Source organism: Nerophis lumbriciformis, linkage group LG07 (assembly GCF_033978685.3).
Source record: "Nerophis lumbriciformis linkage group LG07, RoL_Nlum_v2.1, whole genome shotgun sequence".
Lineage (NCBI taxonomy): Eukaryota > Metazoa > Chordata > Actinopteri > Syngnathiformes > Syngnathidae > Nerophis > Nerophis lumbriciformis.
Genome location: NC_084554.2, coordinates 21,008,873 through 21,030,473, shown reverse-complemented (window position 1 = coordinate 21,030,473; position 21,601 = coordinate 21,008,873). Strand labels below are relative to the sequence as shown.

General features: G+C 41.0%; 1 protein-coding gene across 1 annotated transcript in view; it reads right to left on the bottom strand.

The window, feature by feature from the left end:
• Window positions 1-347: 347 nt before the first annotated feature.
• rec8b (REC8 meiotic recombination protein b) overlaps window positions 348-21,601 on the bottom strand; it is a 40,865-nt gene continuing 19,611 nt past the window's right edge. The window contains exons 6-17 of the mRNA XM_061964765.2: window positions 18,774-18,834; window positions 15,882-15,949; window positions 14,385-14,463; window positions 14,194-14,296; window positions 14,001-14,121; window positions 8,986-9,190; window positions 6,902-6,984; window positions 6,793-6,835; window positions 2,786-2,846; window positions 2,650-2,721; window positions 1,379-1,491; window positions 348-830 (exon numbers count right to left, since the gene is read on the bottom strand). Coding sequence (XP_061820749.2) covers window positions 748-830; window positions 1,379-1,491; window positions 2,650-2,721; window positions 2,786-2,846; window positions 6,793-6,835; window positions 6,902-6,984; window positions 8,986-9,190; window positions 14,001-14,121; window positions 14,194-14,296; window positions 14,385-14,463; window positions 15,882-15,949; window positions 18,774-18,834 — 1,092 coding nt within the window. The 3' untranslated portion in view covers window positions 348-747. The remainder of the gene's footprint in view (window positions 831-1,378; window positions 1,492-2,649; window positions 2,722-2,785; window positions 2,847-6,792; window positions 6,836-6,901; window positions 6,985-8,985; window positions 9,191-14,000; window positions 14,122-14,193; window positions 14,297-14,384; window positions 14,464-15,881; window positions 15,950-18,773; window positions 18,835-21,601) is intronic.

The following is a 21,601-nucleotide window of genomic DNA, read 5'->3' as shown; positions in this document are numbered from 1 at the left end:
AGCAATGCTACTGTGGTAAACACACATTTAGCATTATTATATTGAGACAAATAAGTAATAATTAGTTCTAGCTAAGGCAAGAGCGTGTTTTTAAGTTATTAAACTATCACTACATGCTTTACGGCGTTCTAGCTTTCCACATGAATGTTTGACAGCTCTGGTTTCATCCATGAACCAAGGCGTACATCTCTTAGGGGTCTTTTTTATTTTTAGTGATGCTACATTATCGATGCTCTTGTGCAGAGCATCATTAAAGTCGTTGATAAGTCGATAGAGCCCACATAATTGGGCAACAGTGCTAGTAGGCCAGAGAGAGTTATGGTTGTAGCAGCACTAATATTATGGCTGCTAAAGCATTGGTTGTTATCAGAACATTTGCAATGCGTCATAACATTGCAAATGTACATAATTGTACAAGGTAGTGATCAGACAATGCTGTGGTATATGGAAGACCATGACTTTATAAGTGGCAACACCTCAGACTAATTCTAACTTGTTACCATTGCAACAGAGTAAAAACAAATTTATGTCAGATCAGGAGTAACAAACAGAGGAACAAATCAAAGAGTTTTAGAACAAGAATAAAAGACAACTGTGATTTAGGCACAGGAATAAAAGACAACATTGTGAACAGTAAAATAGTGTAAGAACAGTAATAAAAACACAATGAACATTACAATAGTTTAAGAACAGGAATAAAAGAACAGAACAAATGATTAGTAACATTTTTGGGTGATACACTGGGTCCTAAAAGTTGGGACCAGGGGTAATCAGGATGTCCCCATAAGGCATGTCCTGCTGCACAAGCCTCCTCCTGGATGTCAAATCCTCTACAACACACACAAATATCAACTGTCATCCTCCAAAGCTCATTTGTGCAGATTGTGGCTTATAAACTATATCAGCATTATGACATAATTGGTTGTCATATGTCTGGGACATGACCTCACTTCCTGTTTTTAATCTGTTATGTATTTGACCAAAACATAACAAATAAAATTTAAGCAAACAAATGCAGCTTGGATAAGCTCCAACACCCCCGAAAGGGACAAGCGGTAGAAAATGGATGGATGGATGGATTAATCATCGATTTGGCCCAAACTCACCTATAACATCATGTCCTCATCCAATTAACATAAACACATAAAATATTAGACCTTATAAATAATTAGGATGTTATTTTCCTTGTTTACTAATTAGCTCTTTGACCAAAGTTGCTAGTTTAATATTCCTTTCTGCACAGATATTCGTTAAATTCGTTATATTTGCCAACTATTCATTTTATTTGCTGGTCAAATGGAGCAACTTTTTTAGTCCGGCAGATGGCACTATTTTTAAACTACAACCATTTTTTTATTTTGGGTTAGTCATGTCGTACCAAGGAGTTTTTGAAAAACATTGCTGACAGTTCTGCGGTCAGCCTGAGGAGGCAGCAGAGTTTCAAACAAAACAGCAGTCTCCCCCTGCTGCTCCTCCAGTCCTGGCAACAACCTGGAAACAAACATGCATACTCTGTTGATACCACAGACTGCAGCTTTTAAGAGGAACACCACTTTTTTTTTAATTTTGCCTGTCATTTACAATCCTTGTGTGAGACAAAACACATGTATTTTTCTTTTTTGTACAGTTTAAATCGTAAAAAAAAAAAAAGGCTATCAACGCAGGTAATAAAAAATGTATCTATTCCACCGATTAAGCTCCAGAAACCTCCAACGTTTTATGTACATGCTGTAAGTATATATGTAATGTAGTAACAGGCACATTCTAAATAACATGTAATATTTACAGTATATTGGTAGAATTACCAAAACTTCTTTCCTGGGCGAATTGATTTCACAGAGCGCATCGAAACGAACGCTACTCCCGTTAACAACTACTAATCATGGCAGACTTCATGAGAGCCAACAACGACTACTTTGGGACAAATGATGATCCAGAACCTTATATTTTTTAGCCTGAATATACGTAGGATGAGGTACAGGTTTTCGACGCTGAGTGATAAGCAGATTTAAACACAAAGCATCATGTCGCAGTACTTCTAAACGTATCATCGACAAAATAAGAACATAATAAAACAATAATTTACTGTACAATGTCTGCTGTCACTGGAATGCCAACTGATGAGACGTCTATATCTTTTTGCACAAGACTTTCACGTTTAGATGATGAATTCATCATAAACCTCAGACAAAAAATGCTGGGAGCAAACAAGCGGCTTCCTAGCAAAATTCAAAATTGACCAACTTCTCGGTTTATGGCCACAACCTTCTACTATACAAGATTGATAATCTAGCGTTAACTTTTACAAAAACATAGGAGCAGCAGCAGCAGCATCTTCAGTAGTTACCTTAATGTTACTAAAAGTAGTTCCTCAGCTTTAGTTCTTATAATAACAATGTCTTTATGGCTAGGTTAATATGCAGGTCATGGCAGGTAAATTGAGTATTTTTGGTGTTTTTGGACGTTTTAAGAGGACTTTATAGGCGGAATAGATGACTTCATTGTTAGCCGCCTCATATTAGCAGTTTTTTTAATCATTATTTAAACTGCACAAAAAAAAGACATGTTAGGTCGTCTCACATAGAGATTGTGAATGATAGGCAACATTCCCCTCAAAAAGTTTTCCCTTAAGAGGAAAGTGATATTCACCCAACAGACTCCATTTTTTTCTCCGGCATCTCGTCTATCTCCTCACGAATGCCTGGCAGAGTAGAGACAGATCTGTGCAGGCAGGACACATTAGTCTGAGTGTGTCAACTTCTGCAACTCTTTGTGTGATACTCACCCATCTTGGTCTGACTGGTAAATCACCTCCCGGGGGTTGGACATCTCCAGCAAACCAGAGTCTTAACACACACACACACACACACACACACACACACACACACACACACACACACACACACACACACACACACACACACACACACACACACAAACCATGTAATCATCTGCTACATTTGGAATCTCACTTGCAAATATGTAGGAGCGGTACTCTCCTGAAGATGGCTGTGGATGCCAACAATTTAAGGCCCAACCATAGTCAGGTGAGAGATACGCAGTACGAACTAAGTAGAGGACTCAAAGCGGAGGAGCGCAAGGCCTATGAGCGCAAAGCTCAACTTTTACGACTGCGCAGACTCTGCTCTGCACACTGGTATCACACAAAACACTGCTCAGCACGTATTTTTCACATCAACCTGCATTAACTGTAACACCAATCTACATTTTGCCACCACAACATACATACTTGCCAACCCTCCCGGATTTTCCGGGAGACTCCCGAAATTCAGCGCCTCTCCCGAAAACCTCCTGGGACAAATTTTCTCCCGAAATTCAGGCGGAGCTGGAGGCCACGCCCCCTCCAGCTCCATGCGGACCTGAATGACGTGTTGACTGCCTGTTCACACGTCCGCTTTCCCACAATATAAACAGCTAATGATCGAGGGCGAGTTCTTGGTTTCTTATGTGGGTTTATTGTTAGGCAGTTTCATTAACGTCCTCCCAGCGCAGTAACAACACACAACAACAGCAGTCAAGTCTTCGTCTACCGTAAAGCAGTTCGTCTGCCGTAAACAGCAATGTTGTGACACTTTTAAACAGGACAATACTGCCATCTACTGTACATGCATATGTGACCCACCCATAATGTGTCACATTTTTGTGTTGATTTATTTATTTTATTTTGTGGTTTGAATTCGTTTTTGGAGCTGTCATTACGCATTTATCAGTATTCACATTGGTCAGTAGGGGGCAATAGGGCATTTCTTCCCAATTGAATGCTATCACCTGCACACCGGAAGCGTCTTGTCATTCTGATGAGCGCGACCAGTCTGTGAACAATTGAAACATCCTGTGTGCTTTTGCCTCCTGTATAACAGGTTAGTTTTGGTGAATCAACTCACTGAATAATATCCATGTGATCTTTATAAGTTTAAGTACACATTCTGATGGTGGAGCCTAACTCTAAAGTGTTTGTGAGTTGTAGTTTGTATTTGTGAATGAATCCAGTGCACAGCTGCAGTAATCAATACAAAAAGGCGATGTGAGTGCGCAATGTTTATATAGGAACTTCTGATCCTAATTCAGACTCTCAAATTAGAGCTCCCGTTTTCTTATTGATTTTATAATGTATATTTGTATAATGTGTGTGTTCTGAAATAGTGACAGAGAATAGAACAAGGATGGACAATTCAACCCTTAACTCAACAATGAGTAGATGAGTGTTATGTGTGTGTAGTGTGTGTAAATAAATGAACACTGAAATTCAAGTATTTCTTTTATTTATTTATTTATATATATATATATATATGTAATAATAAAAAATAAATAAATATATATATATATATATGTATATATATATATATATATATATATATATATACATATATATATATATATATATATAGCTAGAATTCACTGAAAGTCAAGTATTTCTTATATATATCTTAACCACGCCCCCCGCCCCACCCCTGACCACGCCCCCCACCCCCACCTCCCGAAATCGGAGGTCTCAAGGTTGGCAAGTATGACAACATATAACATCAAAATCAGGTCAAAATCATGAGATGTTTTTCACAACTCACCTCTGAGACTGTTTCAGACACAACTGATATGACCAGTTGATAACTGGCTGCACCACTTGGCTCTGAAAAGCCAGTAGCTCGTACTCTTAGAGCGACAGCTGTCCTCTGCGTCTCTCATGGCATTTAATATATCTCTTATATAATAATATATATATCAGAGGAGTTCAGCAGGGGTCCGCGACCGCCAAAATGTCAGCAAAAGTAGTGTGGGGGGCTGGGACATTTTGGATTTAAATATCGCTTTATACTGTATATTTCCCACCGCAATTTTTCCACAAGGGTGAATGTCTTTAAATACACATGAACATTGAGCCAACACACTGTCATGTTGTTGAATGTGAATAAATAATAATATATATCATGAATAAATAATTACCATATTTTTCAGACCATAGGGCGCACCGGATTTTAAGGCGCACTGCCAATGAGCGGGTCGATTTAGGTCTATAGTCATATAAAAGGCCCACCCGGATTATAAGGCACATTACGTTTTTTTTTCAACATTTAAAACACTTCCTTGTGGTCTACATAACATGTTTTGGTGGTTATTTGGTCAAAATGTTGCATAAATATGTTTTACAGACCATCTTCAAGCCGCTTTCTGACCGTCTCTTCAGAATGTGCTGTTTTGTGGGCAGTCTCATTTGCGTGGCTCCACTTCGACTGCGTCTTCTCCTCGCCATCTTTGTTTTACCGGTAGTTTTTAGCGCTTCCATAGCGCAGACTACAATGGTGGACACATGCAACTTTTCGGGACTTATGCAGATCCCAAATACACAACAGCAGGTACCAATAGGTCAGGAAAGTTTGTATTGTATATTATTGAGAAACAAAACGCCAGGTAATTTCTTCTTATAGGTGCCATTGTGGGGCCCTTATACACAGACTATAATAATACCCGTATGTTGAAGCACAGTAAGTCTGACTACAGTAGCCATAATGCGCCAGAAATTCAACAAGCGGTGCAGCTTCGGAGCTTGCCAAAATCGTACTAAAAAACATTCTGACAGATTTTTGAGCATTGTAATGTTTTATATTCTCAATGAAACACCATTTCGGGCTTGCTTGCGCACGTTATTGAACAGGCATCAACTTGCAGTCCACTCGTGTATCTCTCCGAGCCGAGTATGAAGAGAGTTTGGCCAACCTGGTTTCAGGCGATCTCCTCAATGAATCGTCAAAAGGCACTCACGTGACTATAAAGCTCCATGATTGCTACCAATTGTGATGCTGGCCCTAAGCTATACTGCACTTCCTTGACAGACATTTATTTTATTTGAAGAGTTTTTCGCCGTGTAAACATGCCGTGTTGTGTGCTGCTTGGCGGCTAACAAAGCCAACGGGCTAATGAAGCACCCGTTTACCTGTATCCTCAGAAGACCTATTTTTACGATTGTAAAGGCAGGATTTGGGACGATTAAAATATAAGGTATACATTTATCTGTAAGTCTGACAAATATCTTTTAAATTGATCGATTTGCACATTTCGAGTGCCTGTTCGTTTGTTTTGGGATTCAGAAGTCGAGTTGTTGGTGCAAAGCTGATGAGGATTTTGGCAAAATGGGGGTATTACGTTTATTTTTGGTAGTTGTGTATTTTCTGATGTTCATTGCAGGAGGGTATTAGAGAGCCTGCTAGTGACTTAACACTGCATGAATGTAGTGGCAGAGTGCATCAAGTACATCCACTAAATTGCCCCAAAATTATACTTTGACGCAATAAAAGCATGTTTTATTGTAAGTTTACGAGCTGGAGTATGTTTAGAACCATATTTAAATGTGTTATTTTGGTGTATTTTTACAGAAAAACTAACGTCAGAACGACAGCAAATGCATTATTACGGGCACAGCCTTACCAACGTTGGTAGCAAAGATGGCCCCACTCGTTTAGTTGGCCATACTCTCTCTACACATGACTCTGGTATCTCTTACGTGTGACTGCCATCTACTGGTTACATCTATCACTACACCATGTACCAAATAAAATGTATTCGAGGTCGGCAAGCACAACCAGAATTATTACATACATTAGGTGCACCAGGTTAAAAGGCGCACTGTCAGTTTTTGAGAAAATGAAAGCATTTTAAGTGCAACTTATAATAAAAAAAATATGGGAATGAGATTTATCGAGAATTTTTGACACACGTCAGATTGCGGTATTAGATTTTAGAATTTTTAAAACCCCGCGGATAACCTAATATAAATACCTGAGGTAGAGTCCACACCCAGTTTTGCTGCATCTTCAGGGACCTGCAAGCACATAACTAATCAAACTTCTTGTCCTCCCCATGCAAGCTTCATGTCAAACCTTCGTACCTCAGGCCTCTGTTGTTCGCGCTCGGCCTCGGTCGTGATGCTAATACACAGTTTCCATAGCAACAGCAGCTCTTCTGGCAGGACTGTAAGCAGAGGGGGGGGGTTCCAGTTTCAAAAACACCATGAAGAACACAATGGGCCCCATTCAGCAACTTAGGCCCACTTACGAAGTTTTTAAGAAGATTTTTGTATTCACCGATGTTTTCTTAGCTGGGATTTGTTCGTAGGTAAGAACAAAATCTACGAGTGCTCCAGAGCCAAATCGGACCATTATAATAAACTCCAGGATTGCTTAAATAACTCAGACCCTAGGCAGGTGTGGTAAGGTGTCAAAGCAATTACAAACTTAAAAAAAACAACTTCTTCCCCAGTGAAAGGCAGCGCCATCTTAACTGAGGAATTGAATAATTTTTATGTCCGCTTTGACAAGGAAAACACAGACCCAAAGGACTGCCGCCCCTCTCCTCCAACGACACGGCCACAGTCCTCAGCTCGCACAAAGTAAGATTTACCTTGCGTAACATCAACCCAAGGAAAGCAGCTGGACCTGATAGCGTTCTGGACCGTGTGCTTAACACTGTGCGGACGAACTGACGGATGTATTTGTTTCCATTGTTAATCTGTCACTGTCTACATCCTGGGTCCCTGCCTGTTTTAAAACCGCTACAATAATTCCCATCCCCAAACAGGCCATCATCTCATGCCTAAATGACTACAGACCTGAAGCACTCACCTCCATACCTGCCAAATGCATGGAGAGGCTGATATTGAAACGAATTAAAAAGGCAATGCCACCATCCCTTGACCCATATCAGTTCGCGTACCGGGAAAACCGATTAACTGAAGACACCATCGCTATTGTAATCCATAGACTCTTGGAACATCTTGAGCTTAAGGACACTTATGCAAGACTGCTCTTTGTCGATTTCAGCTCAGCATTTAACACAAGGCCAAACAGACTCAGATCTAAGCTTCACAACCTTGGTCTGAACACCTTCCTCTGCAACTGGATTTTGGACTTTTTAACGAATCGCACACAGTATGTGAAAATAGGCGAGCACATTTCTGCCACGCTGACCATCAACACCGGTGCCCCACAGGGTTGTGTGCTAAGCCCTGCGCTCTTCACCCTCTTCACACATGACTGCATAGCCTCTTCAACATCCAATCTCACTGTCAAATATGCCGACGACACCACGGTGCTTGGGCTCATCAGTAATAATGATGAGACAGCATACAAAGCAGAGGTCCAACAGCTGGCTTCATGGTGTGCTAACAATAACTTGGTTCTTAACACTAACAAAACCAAAGAACTAATTGTAGACTTCCACAGGAAAGGGTAGAACAAACACCGTCCACTTTTAATTAATAACAATCTCGTAGAAAGGGTCAAGCATTTCAAATTCTTAGGGGTGAACATAACAGAAGATCTATGCTGGGACATTAACACTGCTTCTACAGTCGGAAAGGCCCAACAACGTCTTTTTCCTCTCTCTTCCACGCCAGTGTGGAAGAGAGTCCAGCCCCTCTCGAGAGAACTGGTTCCAGAGCCCTTGCTGTGCGTCGAGGTGAGTCCGACTATATCCAGCCGGAACTTCTCTACCTCGCGCACTAGCTCGGGCTCCTTCCCCCCCAGCGAGGTGACATTCCACGTCCCAAGAGCTAGCTTATGTAGCCGAGGATCAGACCGCCAAGTGCCCTGCCTTCGGCTGCCGCCCAGCTCACAATGCACCCGACCTCTATGGCCCCTCCCATGAGTGGTGAGCCCATTGGAGGGGGGACCCACGTTGCCTCTTCGGGCTGTGCCCGGCTGGTCAATTCAAAATATTCATAATATATTTTAATGATATTGACTTAAGAATGTTTACATTAGGACAAGAGCCAATACAAAAAGAGCAAAAAAGAAATGGTTCCCAGGACCACATTTTGGACACCACTGTTCTCGAGAAATTAATATGAACAGATAGCGGACTGAGGCTCCATTTGAGCTGAATTAACCAACAAGCTAGCAAACAACACTTTCTGTGCTTTCAATTCTTAGCCAAATTCAAAAGGACTCAGCTCTTGAATCGTGTCACACTGACCGTTACAAGGTGCACCAAGCAACTCGCCATCTGTTTTCATCCTTTGAGACACAGGCGGGAGGAATGTTGGGGCTCTGGTCCCTATCAGAGGGTCATCAATCTGCCTCTTAAGCGTTCCCCAGTGGATCTGCGTTTCCGGGTCAAAGAAGATCAGCTGCCTCTTCCTCTTTCGCTTCGGCACCTTCCTTCCAGGGAGGGGCGCAGCCTGGAACGGGAAGAATATTAGGTGGAATTGACAGTAATACATAACTAATAACAAGGCAGTATTATTCTCATTTGTAGATGGATAAATACAGTGATACCTAAATCTACGAGAATCAACGAAAATTAATTGAAATCAATTCAATCCGTGCTTGGCCCTCCCAGAACAGCCCCGTTAAACATTAAACATGACTTTTAAAAAGAAAAACAAAGTTTTAGATAAGAAATATTGTTTTTACAAAAAATACAATTGGTAATTGTGGTGGGGCGTGGCCTGCACGGCCAATGCCTCCGGCTGTTACCATACACCGCATGGGGGAGGAAGAGGAACCCCATACCTTTTTGGACATTTTTGCGGCCACGGCGAGAGCATATGTGCGTGGCCGGAGGAAGAGTGGGGGGTCCGGATCTTGCCGCTCCTGACGGGGTAGGTGCAGCGCGCAGCGCTCAGCCTGCCGGCGGCATCCAGAATGCGCTTCACGGACCTGAGGAAGGCGGTGCTGGACCGGACGGGAGGTACCGCTGAAGAGTATCGGCGCTGATTCCGGTCCATGCGTCTGGGGAAGGAGGACCGGCCATTCACCTTTGGCCAGCGGCTCAAGGACGCGGCGACGCGCTGGCTGCAGCCGGGAGAAGGAGATGACCGGCTGATGGACCACATCATCCGGAAGAAGTTCCTGGAGGCGATCCCGACGCGGACGGCCAACTGGATCCGGTACCACCGGCCCCGGGACCTCGCAGCAGCGGTGACCCTCTCCGAGGACCACCTGGCCGTTCACCGCGAGGTGCAACCGGCACCCACAGCGCGCGGACAAAGCGCGCAGCAGAGACCCACAACGCGCGGACAAAGCGCGCAGCAGAGACCCACAACGCGCGGACAAAGCGCGCAACCGGCACCCACAACGGCCAAGTATAGCACAGTAGAGAGGGAGTGCCTCGCCATCAGGTGGGCGGTCGGGGCCCTCCGATACTACCTCCTGGGGCGCTCATTCAGCCTGGACCACAAACCCCTCCAGTGGCTCCACCGCATGAAAGATGCCAACGCGCGGATCACCCGGATCCACAGACCGGGTGCAAAGATGGCCGTGGTCGACTTCCTATGGGGGGAGTAGGCGCGGCCGGACGGCGTCCCGCCTGCGGGCCTGCGGAGAAGCGGCCGTGTCAGGACCGGCTTCGAGATTAGCGGCAGGTGCGTAAATGACACAGCTCTGAGTGGTTGTCTGATGACCTACCGCTCTGTAAAAAGCAGCAGTCGGGAAGGAGAGGGGGATGTTGATGGTGGAGAACGGGTACGAGCACGAGCATAAGAGAGAGCGAGGACTGACGTAATGCAAATGACTGAAAAGGAACACAACAAACATTTATTGAAAAATAAATCCCTGTTCAAGACCATGAAGGCAGCTGTCATGTCCTTGGGGGGTGATCCAACGAACCCGGAAGCAAGAGGCTTCCACAGTAATACAAACAACTACAAAACAGCAGTTCTTTGAATGTAACAGGATAAGAAGATGGAAAATTCCCACAGTTGAAAACTCCCATGAAGGCATCACCTGTATTTTGTTATACAGTAATTTTATGTAAAGCGTACACCTTTTCAAGCAGACTGAAGAGGACTTTGAAATCCTTTTTAGTTTGTTTTGTTTGGCATTGTCCCATCTCATCACATTCAACATGATTGTACAAAAAGCCGAGTTACCAAAGAGGGACAGCTGACGGCAGCGAGTAACGGCGTTTAAATAGAGGATATTCCTACTGAGACAATCTCCCACAGTCAGTGTTGTGGTCGGGAAGAGTTGACGCTTTTCAGGCGATGTGCTTGGATAGTTACTACATGGGATGGGGAGGACAACAAATTTTGCTTGACGATATATTAACCTACAAATGATTGCAGATAAAAAATATTATTATTTTCATTCATTTTAGTTATCATAGCAAATTAACCATTGATGTAATGATAATACATAATATTAATACATGTATATCCTTTCAAATGCAATAAACCTGTATTTCTCATGTATTTTAATATTGTAATTGGAATGAAAACGTTTACATCTCCAAGTTAAATAAAACAAACAAATAATAACAATAAAATATACATTGTTAAAAAAAGTTTGCACTTGAATAAAAATTACAACCAAAAGCAACAACATATCTTAAGGAGAGGATGGGGGTGGGGGACTCAAATACACACAAATATAACAATACATAAAATAGCTAAACAAAGTATTGACAAACAAAATTGCACTTCAATATTGAACACAAGTTTGCACCTTCTTATACAAAATTGCAGAGTAACAATATAAACAGTACAGTTTAAACAGATGTATTAACAGATCATATGCAAAACAAAATTACATTTGGCAGATTCTGAGTGAGGAACACCGACATGACATGACAACATGACAGCACTATTTAACGTGAGTGTGGACTGTCGAGTGGTTGTGTTCCAAGTAGGCATTGCTATAGTCGCGCGCATTTGGCAAACTGTCTTCTTTTAAAGGTTTGAACTGAAATATTCTCACACTGGTGCGGTGGCATTTAGTTTTGTGATCATTTTGTCCATCTTAGCTGCTACATGCTAACTAGTTGCACTGAGTGATACTAGCGGTCCAGCGGCCGCGCGTCGCTGCACAAAGAATCAAAGACGCTTCATGAGGAGAAAATAATTCACCCCCTTTTTTTCATTCTGCTATGGTACGAACGCGCGTAGCCGCTAAAAGCGACGAAAAACGTGAATGTTCTTGAAGTATGCACATGGCGATTAATCGACACTGGAAAACTTACCAACTTAATTTTCATTTATTGTCAGTTAATTGACTTCTTGAATATCGGCCCAGGCCTACATTTTCCCGTGTTCTTGGCACAGCAGAGCGCAACAGAGACCCCGGACAGCCAGAGCAGTTTTAGGCGTGCACGTGGCTGAGCTGCGCTTGTAGTAGCAAACTTTAGCAGAAGGAGGATGTGGAAGCTGAATGGATGCTAAAGATTTTTTGGTTAATAATAGATGAAAACCAAGTTATTTCAATCTCTAGCTATAAGCTGATGCTAGCAAGATAGACCATATGTTTTGGGAGGATCTTACGGGGTTCACTGTGACATTAGCTAAGCTAGCCAGCGGCTGTGCAGCTAGTGGCTTGTAACTTAAACTATGCTCGCAATTTAAACAACAAAAAAGCCGAGACACACCTTGTACCTTACTCTTAAGTTAAGGTACTTGTAAGTTGAGGTACTACTGTAACCTAAACAATCTTCACATTTAATTTTTTTCAATCCTTGACTAACAGTGCTGCCAATAAGTGCCATAAAACCGGCAATGGAACAATAATAAGTCACTATAACGTCATTTGAAATGTCAATGCTGAGAGATGGTGTAACTGCTGAGCTGCCTAGAAGAACTGTTGTCACTACACAGCGTATCATAGTTACTCCCATTTAGCCAATGGATACATCCAATATAATTAGACAGTTAATAACTTCTTACATCATTACAGTGTTTTTGTTTTTTTCTCTATAATTTTTTTAAAATGACCTTGTCATTAAAAACAGGCATGTGGATATTCAGAAGCACAACAGAGGTAGCTCAATTTAAGAGTATTTTGAGATATTGTGATTATGCATTGTATTGTAAGCATACATTTGAGCTACAAATCTTCCCGCTGCTAGTTGGCGTACTGAATGTCACAGTGACACCGTAGGATCTGAGCAAAACTTTCGATCTTACTCACTAGCATTACGTTATAATTAATGATCAACACAACTTTGCTTTCCAACCATTGGAAACCTTTAGCAGCGGTCCAGCTTCTACAGCTATCCCGCCTACCACCCACAGCTCGACTTCCTGCCCATGCCTGAAGAATCTCCGGGCTGCGGTATCCAGGCTCACTGTCCCTCCGCCCTGTCCAGTCCTGCTGAGCCAGACAAAAGGGAAGTTGGCGGCTCCCAAGAGTAGTGATCACCCGAGCATATTGCCTGTAAAAGTGTCCCCATTCTAATTCCCCACTTCTCTGCTTGTGAGAAATAACATAACTAAGAATATTTACTTTTTCAACGCCATTACTCACTGCTATCTGGGAGTCAATCGTCTTCCCCCCTTACATAACTTGGCTCATGGTCCATGTTGTATCTAATGAGACACAATACGCCAATCAGAACAAACTAAATAGGACTTTGAAGTCTTTGTCCGTCTGCTGGAAATGGTAATGATGTAAAATATTATAAAATGTTTTCATAAAACTACTGGGGTGTTTTGCTGTACATTATATTGTATTACTTTTCAAACAATAGTTCTTATCTAAAATGTGTTCGTCTTTTTAAGACATGTTACGTGCTAAAATTGTGAAGTTTTGGGGGATCAAGCACAGATTAAATTTATTTGACTTTATTTCAATGATTTGAGATACGAGTGTTTTGAGTTACGAACTCTGTCATGAAACCAATTGAGCTCGCAAGAGGAGGTACTACTGTAGCTTGTTACGCACAATGTTTGGCCATAAAATAATCGAGAAAGTATTTTAAAATTGGGGAATAATATTTTCAAAAATGTTCATCGGAAAATCAAATGCCACGTAATGTGAGCCGTATGAAAACCAAGGTACTTCTGATTTTTATGTATGCTGCCCTGAGTTTTAAATTTGGTTTTGGAAGGAATCTTTGTTGTATTCTACAGTATATTTATAATTGTTAACGCATTGCTGAAACAACAAATCTAACAGTATGCCTAGAATGTGTTCCGTCACTGTGAGCCTTAGTAAAATCAAAGTTAAGGAAGTCCAGCAAAACTTTATACAGACCACACGGCCTCCTTGGGTTCGTACCTCTAACTCGGCAACTACCTCTGCAGCAGCAGGGGCGGAGACTGGGGTTAGCTCCTGCGCAATGGTTGGAGGAATCTCTAGGGTCTTATCCGGTGGGTGCAAGATGGTGTCCTCTGGCAATCTAAACAAAAGGTAAATGGTCAATCTATGAGTGTGTGCACGCATTAACTGGTGATTGTCTTTTGGGTTTTACTCAGGAATGGTTTGTGTTGGCTCTGCATCCATTTCTTGCTCCCTCTCCGGTGTCGTCTCTCTAACCTCTTCTTCGGCAGGCGCTCCCCCCTGTCTTTCCATAACTGCATTTAAAAAAAAAACAGAAAACAAACAAGAAGTCAGTGGAACGTTTTCTTAAGCGTCTCCTGACATGGAGGAACTGTGACTAACCCTCTAAGAAGTTGTCGGGTTGCTCGTCCAAATGGGCGAGTGTAACTTCCAGGTTGGCTTCTAGGTCTGGACCTTCAAACTGCCAATAAAGAAGCAATGTTTTAATACTTTATTGCAGGAAAGTCAAAAGTCCAAACTTGTCCATAGAGAGAGGTATGGTCGCATGGGGTAAGAGGAATTGGACGCCCCAGCTAACGATGGCATACAACACCGCAGAAGCCCACACACGCACACTCCGAACCTCAGTCTTCTCAAGAGGTGTAGGCGACCTTGGCCCTTCTTGTACAGGGCGTTTGAGTTGTGACTGAAGTCAAGTTTATTGTTGAGGTGAGCATCCAGGTATTTAAATGAGCTCACTATTTATATCTTTAATCCCTGGATGTGGTGTAGCTGACCGCCGGAAGTCAATCACAAGCTGTTTTGTCCTACTGGTGTTCAAATGTCTTACATCCACACTGCAGAAAGGAGAATTACCGTAGGTCTTTTCTACCCACATCCATAAGAATTTACCAAGGATCTGTTGTTTTCCATGTGTGCAATATGGGTGATAAGATAGTGTTTTGCTTTATTATTTATCTATACATAGTGTTCTCATTACTACACAATATGTATTATTTATTATTCTTTTAGTTTTCATTAAGTTTTTACTTTTGTTACTGTATGTAAAAATCTTCACTGCAACCACATAATTTCCCCATTGTGGGATGAAAATAAGTCTATCCTATCCTATCCTATCCTATATAGCATGAGGAGAATGGGCGATAATAAAACATTTTTTTAAACTTTGGCAGTTTGTTGGCATCACTATCCTCCACTTGTGACAATTGAAATGTCTACCGCAGAAGAAGGAAGGATCTTTGGTCCGATGCCAAAGCTTTGAAGGTGAATGGCATTTCCTTTGCTGTTGTGTTTTGTTTTTATTTTATTTTTTTACACAAATCTGCAAATATCAACAAACTGAACGATTTTCTGGTTCAGTGTGCACTGTATGTTGCCAATTACTTAAGCGGGAATATTTTAGTAAGAAGAACACGGTGGATCACAAACCGATGAGTTGGTCGACTTAACTAACACAGGTTGTCAACATAAACAGGTTACACAGTAAAAAGATAAGTGTCATGACAACTGTCAGGCATAACGGTGACAGCATGGTGTTGGGTTGCACGAGTGCTGCCGACACAGGGCAGCTCCGATTCATTGAGGGAAAACATGAATTATATGATAAGCTGTGACATTGTGAAGCAGAACATGATCCACTCCATTCATGGCGGTTTTCCAACATGATAAGGAGCACAAATACACCTTCAAGTTGGTGCCTGACTGAGGAAGCAGAAGACAATAAAAGCAACAAGTATTCATAGTGGTACCACTAGTTTGTGTTTTACCTGAGGGGAAGGAGAAGGGTCATTTAGGGTGAGGGTTTGATGAAAAGACCAAATGAATATTTTGTGATGACAAGGTATACCTAATGTTGTGACCAGTGAGTGTGCTTTGTACCTCTGTGGTAGGGATGGTAAACAGCTCTGTCTCTTTCATGGTGATACTTCCCCGAGATGCAGTGATTGCTGTTGGAAAAAAATGATGGTTGTTTCTCATTAAGGTGTCAAGTCATATGCGTCCCGTCTTTATCTTGAAATGTGAACATTTCAGTCACCACTTAGCCTTGCAGCATTGATTGTTGGTCAGCAAAGTCATTTCACGTTTGTACACAGGATTTCTGACTGCTCTCAGGCTGCTTTACTTTAAACTACACAATGCAACACCCTTAAGAGTGACAGACCTGCCAAAAGTTGGTGTTTGCAATCTAGTAGATTTAAATGCCATTTGGTGTAATAAGCCATCTTCATACAGTGCATCCAGAGAGTATTCACAGCACTTCACTTTTTCCACATTTTGTTATGTTACAGCCTTTTTCGAAAATGAAAAAAAAAATGTTTTGTCTTCAAAATAAATTCTACACACATTACCTCACAATGACAATGTGAATATGTTTTGTTGGTTTACTTTAGATTTTTCTGCAAAAGTATTCACAGCCTTTGCCGTGAAGCTCAAAAGTGAGCTACGGTGCAGGCACGTTGGCTCTACGCGAAGTCGAATGCGCGCCAGCTACTTTGGATGCGTACTAGACCCTTCCCGCGCGTTGTCTGCCGGGCCCCAGGGCGGCGGCGCGCCGCACCAGTTGCAAACATTAGTAACAAAGACACATCAAAAGAGTGGGTTTAGCATGGTCGGTGCAGGGGGTGCTTAGCGGGGGCTCTGTGGAAATGTGGCCTTCTTTTATATTTTATTGGCACTATTACTAACTCCAGCTGTCATCTCTACCATACTTTTTACTGCCCTGCCGTGTGCAGCTTCTTTTTTTGTGAATTGTGCCTGTAAGTTCTGCGATGTCTGGCCGAGGTAAATCCAACAAGCCAGGCCGCTACAAGTCTTGTACGTCTCCGGATCCAGATACCACGGAGGAGTCGGTCGTCGACTCGGCCCTTTTTAAGAGGATAAGTCAGAAGATGGACGAAATTCGAGCCGACATCCTCGACAATCTTAAATCTGTTGTCAGTACTCTACAAGCTTTTGGACATGTGTCTGGTTACAAATTGAACTTGGTTAAAAGTTAAATATTTCCTTTAAATTCTGCTGGTAAGAAATATACTCTGCACAATTTCCCCTTTAAAATTGCCACGCAAAGTTTCACATACTTGGGTGTCCATGTCACACGCTTGTAGAGCTTTGTAAAGCCAACTTTATTCCACTGTTGTCCAGACACCAGGGATATTTTGATTGCTGGTCCTTACTTAATATATCTGCAGTGGCTCGTGTTAACTTTGTTAAAATGAATGTACCTCCACAATTTTCCTATTTGTTCCAGTGTATAGCACTTTTTCTCCCTCAGTCCTTCTTTCGTAAATTAGTCAAGATTTTAGACTTCATTTGGGATAAAAAAAAAAAAAAGGCTCACAGATTACGTAACAATATTTACAGAGACCCAAATCGTTAAGAGTATTAGCACTACCAACCTTTAGGTTTTACTACTGGGCCACCAACATTCGAATTCTGAAATTTATACAAGTATATTCCATAATAATAATAAAATAATAATCATAATTATAATGGGGTATTCTGTGTAGAATTTTGAAGACAAAAATTAATGTATACCATTTTGGAATAAGGCTGTAACATAATAAAATGTGTAGAAAGGGAAGCGCTGTGAATACTTTTCGGATGTACTGTACTTCTAATATTTATTCTTAATCATGTATAATTGTTTAGCCTAATTTAGGCACTTCAAGCTTGCAAGCAATTGGTGCTAGCTGCACTTCTCATACAGCGCTACAGCCATGCTTCAATTGTGATCTTAACACATTCACACACTCTTTATTTCTTATAGAAAAGATTATTTATGTATTTAATATTTGTTTCTTTACTATGGTATATTATTTATTTGTTTACTGTTCTGTTACAGAGAACAAGAAAATTGGATAAAATTGCTATGGTATGAAAAGGGGTAGAATTAAATAAGCTCAGCTTCTTCCTACTCCTTTTCGGACGTGCTGTAATGAAACAACTGGAATTTTGTGATGCATTACATTGTATTGTATGCATGTTCGAAATAAACTGAAACTGAACTGAACTGAACTGAATTAATCCCAATTTTTAAACAGCTAGGATGTCGGGACACAAAAACAATTTTCGTAAATCTCCTTCAGAATCCTGAAGCTACGTTTGACCTGTTGCACTCTCTCTCCCTCTGCTGGAGCTGGGCATTCTATTGGTGGTGGAGTAATTACACACACCTGCCACAAATCAGCAGTGAAGCTCTACTTAGGCCAGTGCTTCTCAATTATGTATAATGTGTCCATAAAATAGTTTAAAGTACACCTCTGCATCACAGCATATCCTTATTAAAGGAGAGCTGCACTTTTTAGGGAATTTTGCCTATCGTTCGCAATTATTATGAGAGATCAAAACACGGGCGGAGGGGCAGGGTGCACCTTGGACAAGTCGCCACCTCATAAACAATCACCCAGAAAATATATTTGAAGCCTTTACATCAGTCGATTTTTACATTGTCACTTTAAAGACATTAACTGTAAGTTCTTTTAAAAAATATTTGCTTGAAACAGTAGTTCTTCTTGCATTATTATTTGCACTTAAAAATACATATTTGTTGTAATAAATGTGATTAGAACGTTTGAGCATTATATTTGGGTTCAATTACAGTAAGTGTGTTGTCTAACACATTGCTACCACTTCATTTTACACATTATGTCATTATGTATTTTTTATTGCTACCACAATAATATCGTACCGTGACCTTAACACCGTGATAATATTGTACCATGAGATTTTGACACAGTTGCATCATTAACAATTGTTAACAACTATTCCTGCCTTGTAGGGGGCTTGGTGTCAGCTCCTGACGAGAGGCCATTTGCAGGTGAGTGTCCGCCATCTTAAAGGCAAAAAAAGAAAACATAATTTGAATTAAGTAAGTAAGTAAGTAACCTTAGATGCAAATTGCTGCAGGCAACAGCTACTCCCAGGTTGCGTTAATAATATATGTAATAATTGGTAGCTGCAAAGAACAATGGAGGAGGATAACTGTTCCCGTAGGAAATACAGTTGTACCTCCTAATTTGATTATGAATCTGTTCCAAAGGGGTCGTTTAAAAAAATAGTCGTGTAAAAACCCATACAATTTTTCCTATAAGAAACAATGTAAATATAACTAAACTGTAACGGACACCAAACAATTATAACAAAAAACTTATTAGAAAGCAATTATAGCAAAAAATAATGTAAAATGCAAATAAATGATGAATACAATGGATAAATGAACATTTAACATCACATTTCAAACGCTACCTCCTTACTTTGCTCCGACTTCTTTCTTGACTTCAATAGTGTTTCTAGCTTTTAGTTTTACTTTTATCAGAGTGCTGGCAAAACTGGAATTCTTAGCCATAACACGTCTTTGTTCAATTGATGCAATCACAAGAATGCGCTAAACAGGTTTACAGCACAACCCGCCACTATGAAAAGGTATATTTTATATTTTTACCAATATTAGCACCAAATTGGTGCTTCTAAAATAGTGCCGGTGTTTAAACTGTGCCCGAACCTGTACTAAAGCAATTGAAAACATAGACATTGTGTCTAAAAATATTGCACTTCTATCAAGGATTTTGTCACTCAAATTGAATTGTAATTTAAAAGCTTTAATAATGTAAATAGAATGTTAAGTAATACATTCAAAATGCAAAACTCAGCATATTGACACAGCAAAACCAAATGATTACAGAACACCGTTAATGTGCAAAAAACATGATAATGTAAGATATTTTACTGAGACATGTATTTTCTTAAACAGGATTTGCCGTGCAGCCCTTTTACTGTGAAGGTTTGAAAGTGTACTGTTGATCTCCAGGGCTCTTCACGACTGCTGTGTTTGAAAGAGAGACAAGGCTGTGTTCGTATAAAAAGTGGCTGTACAGGTTCCTGCCCGTTGTCTATTCTTTGCATTGAGTCTGCTCAACGTCATTGGCATCCTACAAGGCCCTCAGTCCCACTTGCAGTGTTTTGTTGAAGTCCAGAATGGTAAATGGTAAATGGGTATACTTGTAAAGGATTTTTTTACCTTCAAGGTACTCAAAGCGCTTTAACTCTATTTCCACATTCACCCATTCATACACACATTCAAACACTGATGGCGGGAGCTGCCATGCAAGGCCCAAACCACAACCCATCAGGAGCAAGGATGAAGTGTCTTGCTCAAGGACACAATGGACATGACTAGGATGGCAGAAGTTGGGGATCGAACCAGGAACCCTCAAGTTGCCAGATTGAGACCTTGTTGTCTCAATTTGGAATTAAATTTGAATCGTTCCACAATCAAACTGGGTTTTGGCGCAAAGTGATCCGTTAATTTCTGAAGCATCTCCGTCAATGTCATGTCTGTATCCGCCGGCTTACCGGGCTGGCACAAATCCCGCAACACTGCATATACTTTGGCCCCACACGAACTCAGGAAAATTGCCTTCTGTTGTCCTTCGTCTGTGATTTTGTTAGCCACCAAGTAAAAATCCAGTCGTTCAGCATACTGTTGCCAATCATCCGTAGCTTGGTCAAACTCCGTTAAATTTCCAAACAACGCCATTGAAGTCGTGATTTATCCTCGTCGCCAATGTAGTAAAGTGACGTACTTCTTATGATGCTCAACTAGAACTTTTAATGAAGCACAGCACACAGATACAACATACACAGCCGTCCGCTCTACTGCTGTCAAAACACTGCTAGCCCCGTTGCCTAAGACCCCGCCTGAACCCCTAGTGGTGGTCCCGGTGCTGCCTGAACAAAAAGGCACATTAACATTACAACAGAGTGAGTGGAGACCCAATTCTTTTCAAAAATTCCCACCAAGCTGATAAGGCAGTGTGTATATTAATACTTCTAAAGCAGTTGTGTTTTCAAAGAATGTGGCTAATAAGGGAAAAGTTAGAAACCAGGATCTCCTAGCTGAACGATTGTTCAATATCTAACCATAAATGTTCTAATAAGTTGGGATGGATCCATTTTAATATGTATTGTAATTTATTTGGGAGTACTAGACCCCATATTTCTTGAGTTTTTATAATGTTAATGCTTATTTGCGCCGGTTTACTTTTCCAAAGAAACTGATTGATGTGTGAATCTAGTGATTTAAACTAAACTTGAGAAGGTTTGGTGGGGATCATTGAAAAAAGATAATTAACCCTAGGCAAGCCTTAATTTTCATGGTAGAAACCCATCATATAAGTGCGATGGGCAGTGTCTCCCAACGCGCTAGATCATCCTCAATGGATTGGAAGATTGGGGAGTAATTCAAGCGATTCAAGTCTGACAAGGTGGAAGAGATATTGATACCCAGGTATTTTAATTTCCTTTTTGTGCAGTGGAATCGATAAGGTACTCTGAAAGTCAAAATTAGTAGATACAACAGTAGATTTGGACCAGTTGATGGAGTAATCTGAAATAAAACTGGATTGATCAATGAGTGAGATTGTGTTTGGAAGAGAAGCATATGGATTTTGTAGGAAAAGTAATACATCATCAGCATAAAGGCTTATTTTATGATAAACGATTGCAGTACGGATACCTTAAATATTTGCATGTTGTCAAATTGTGGCTGCGAGAGGTTCAATAAATATAGCAAACAGTGACAGAGAAAATGGACAACACTG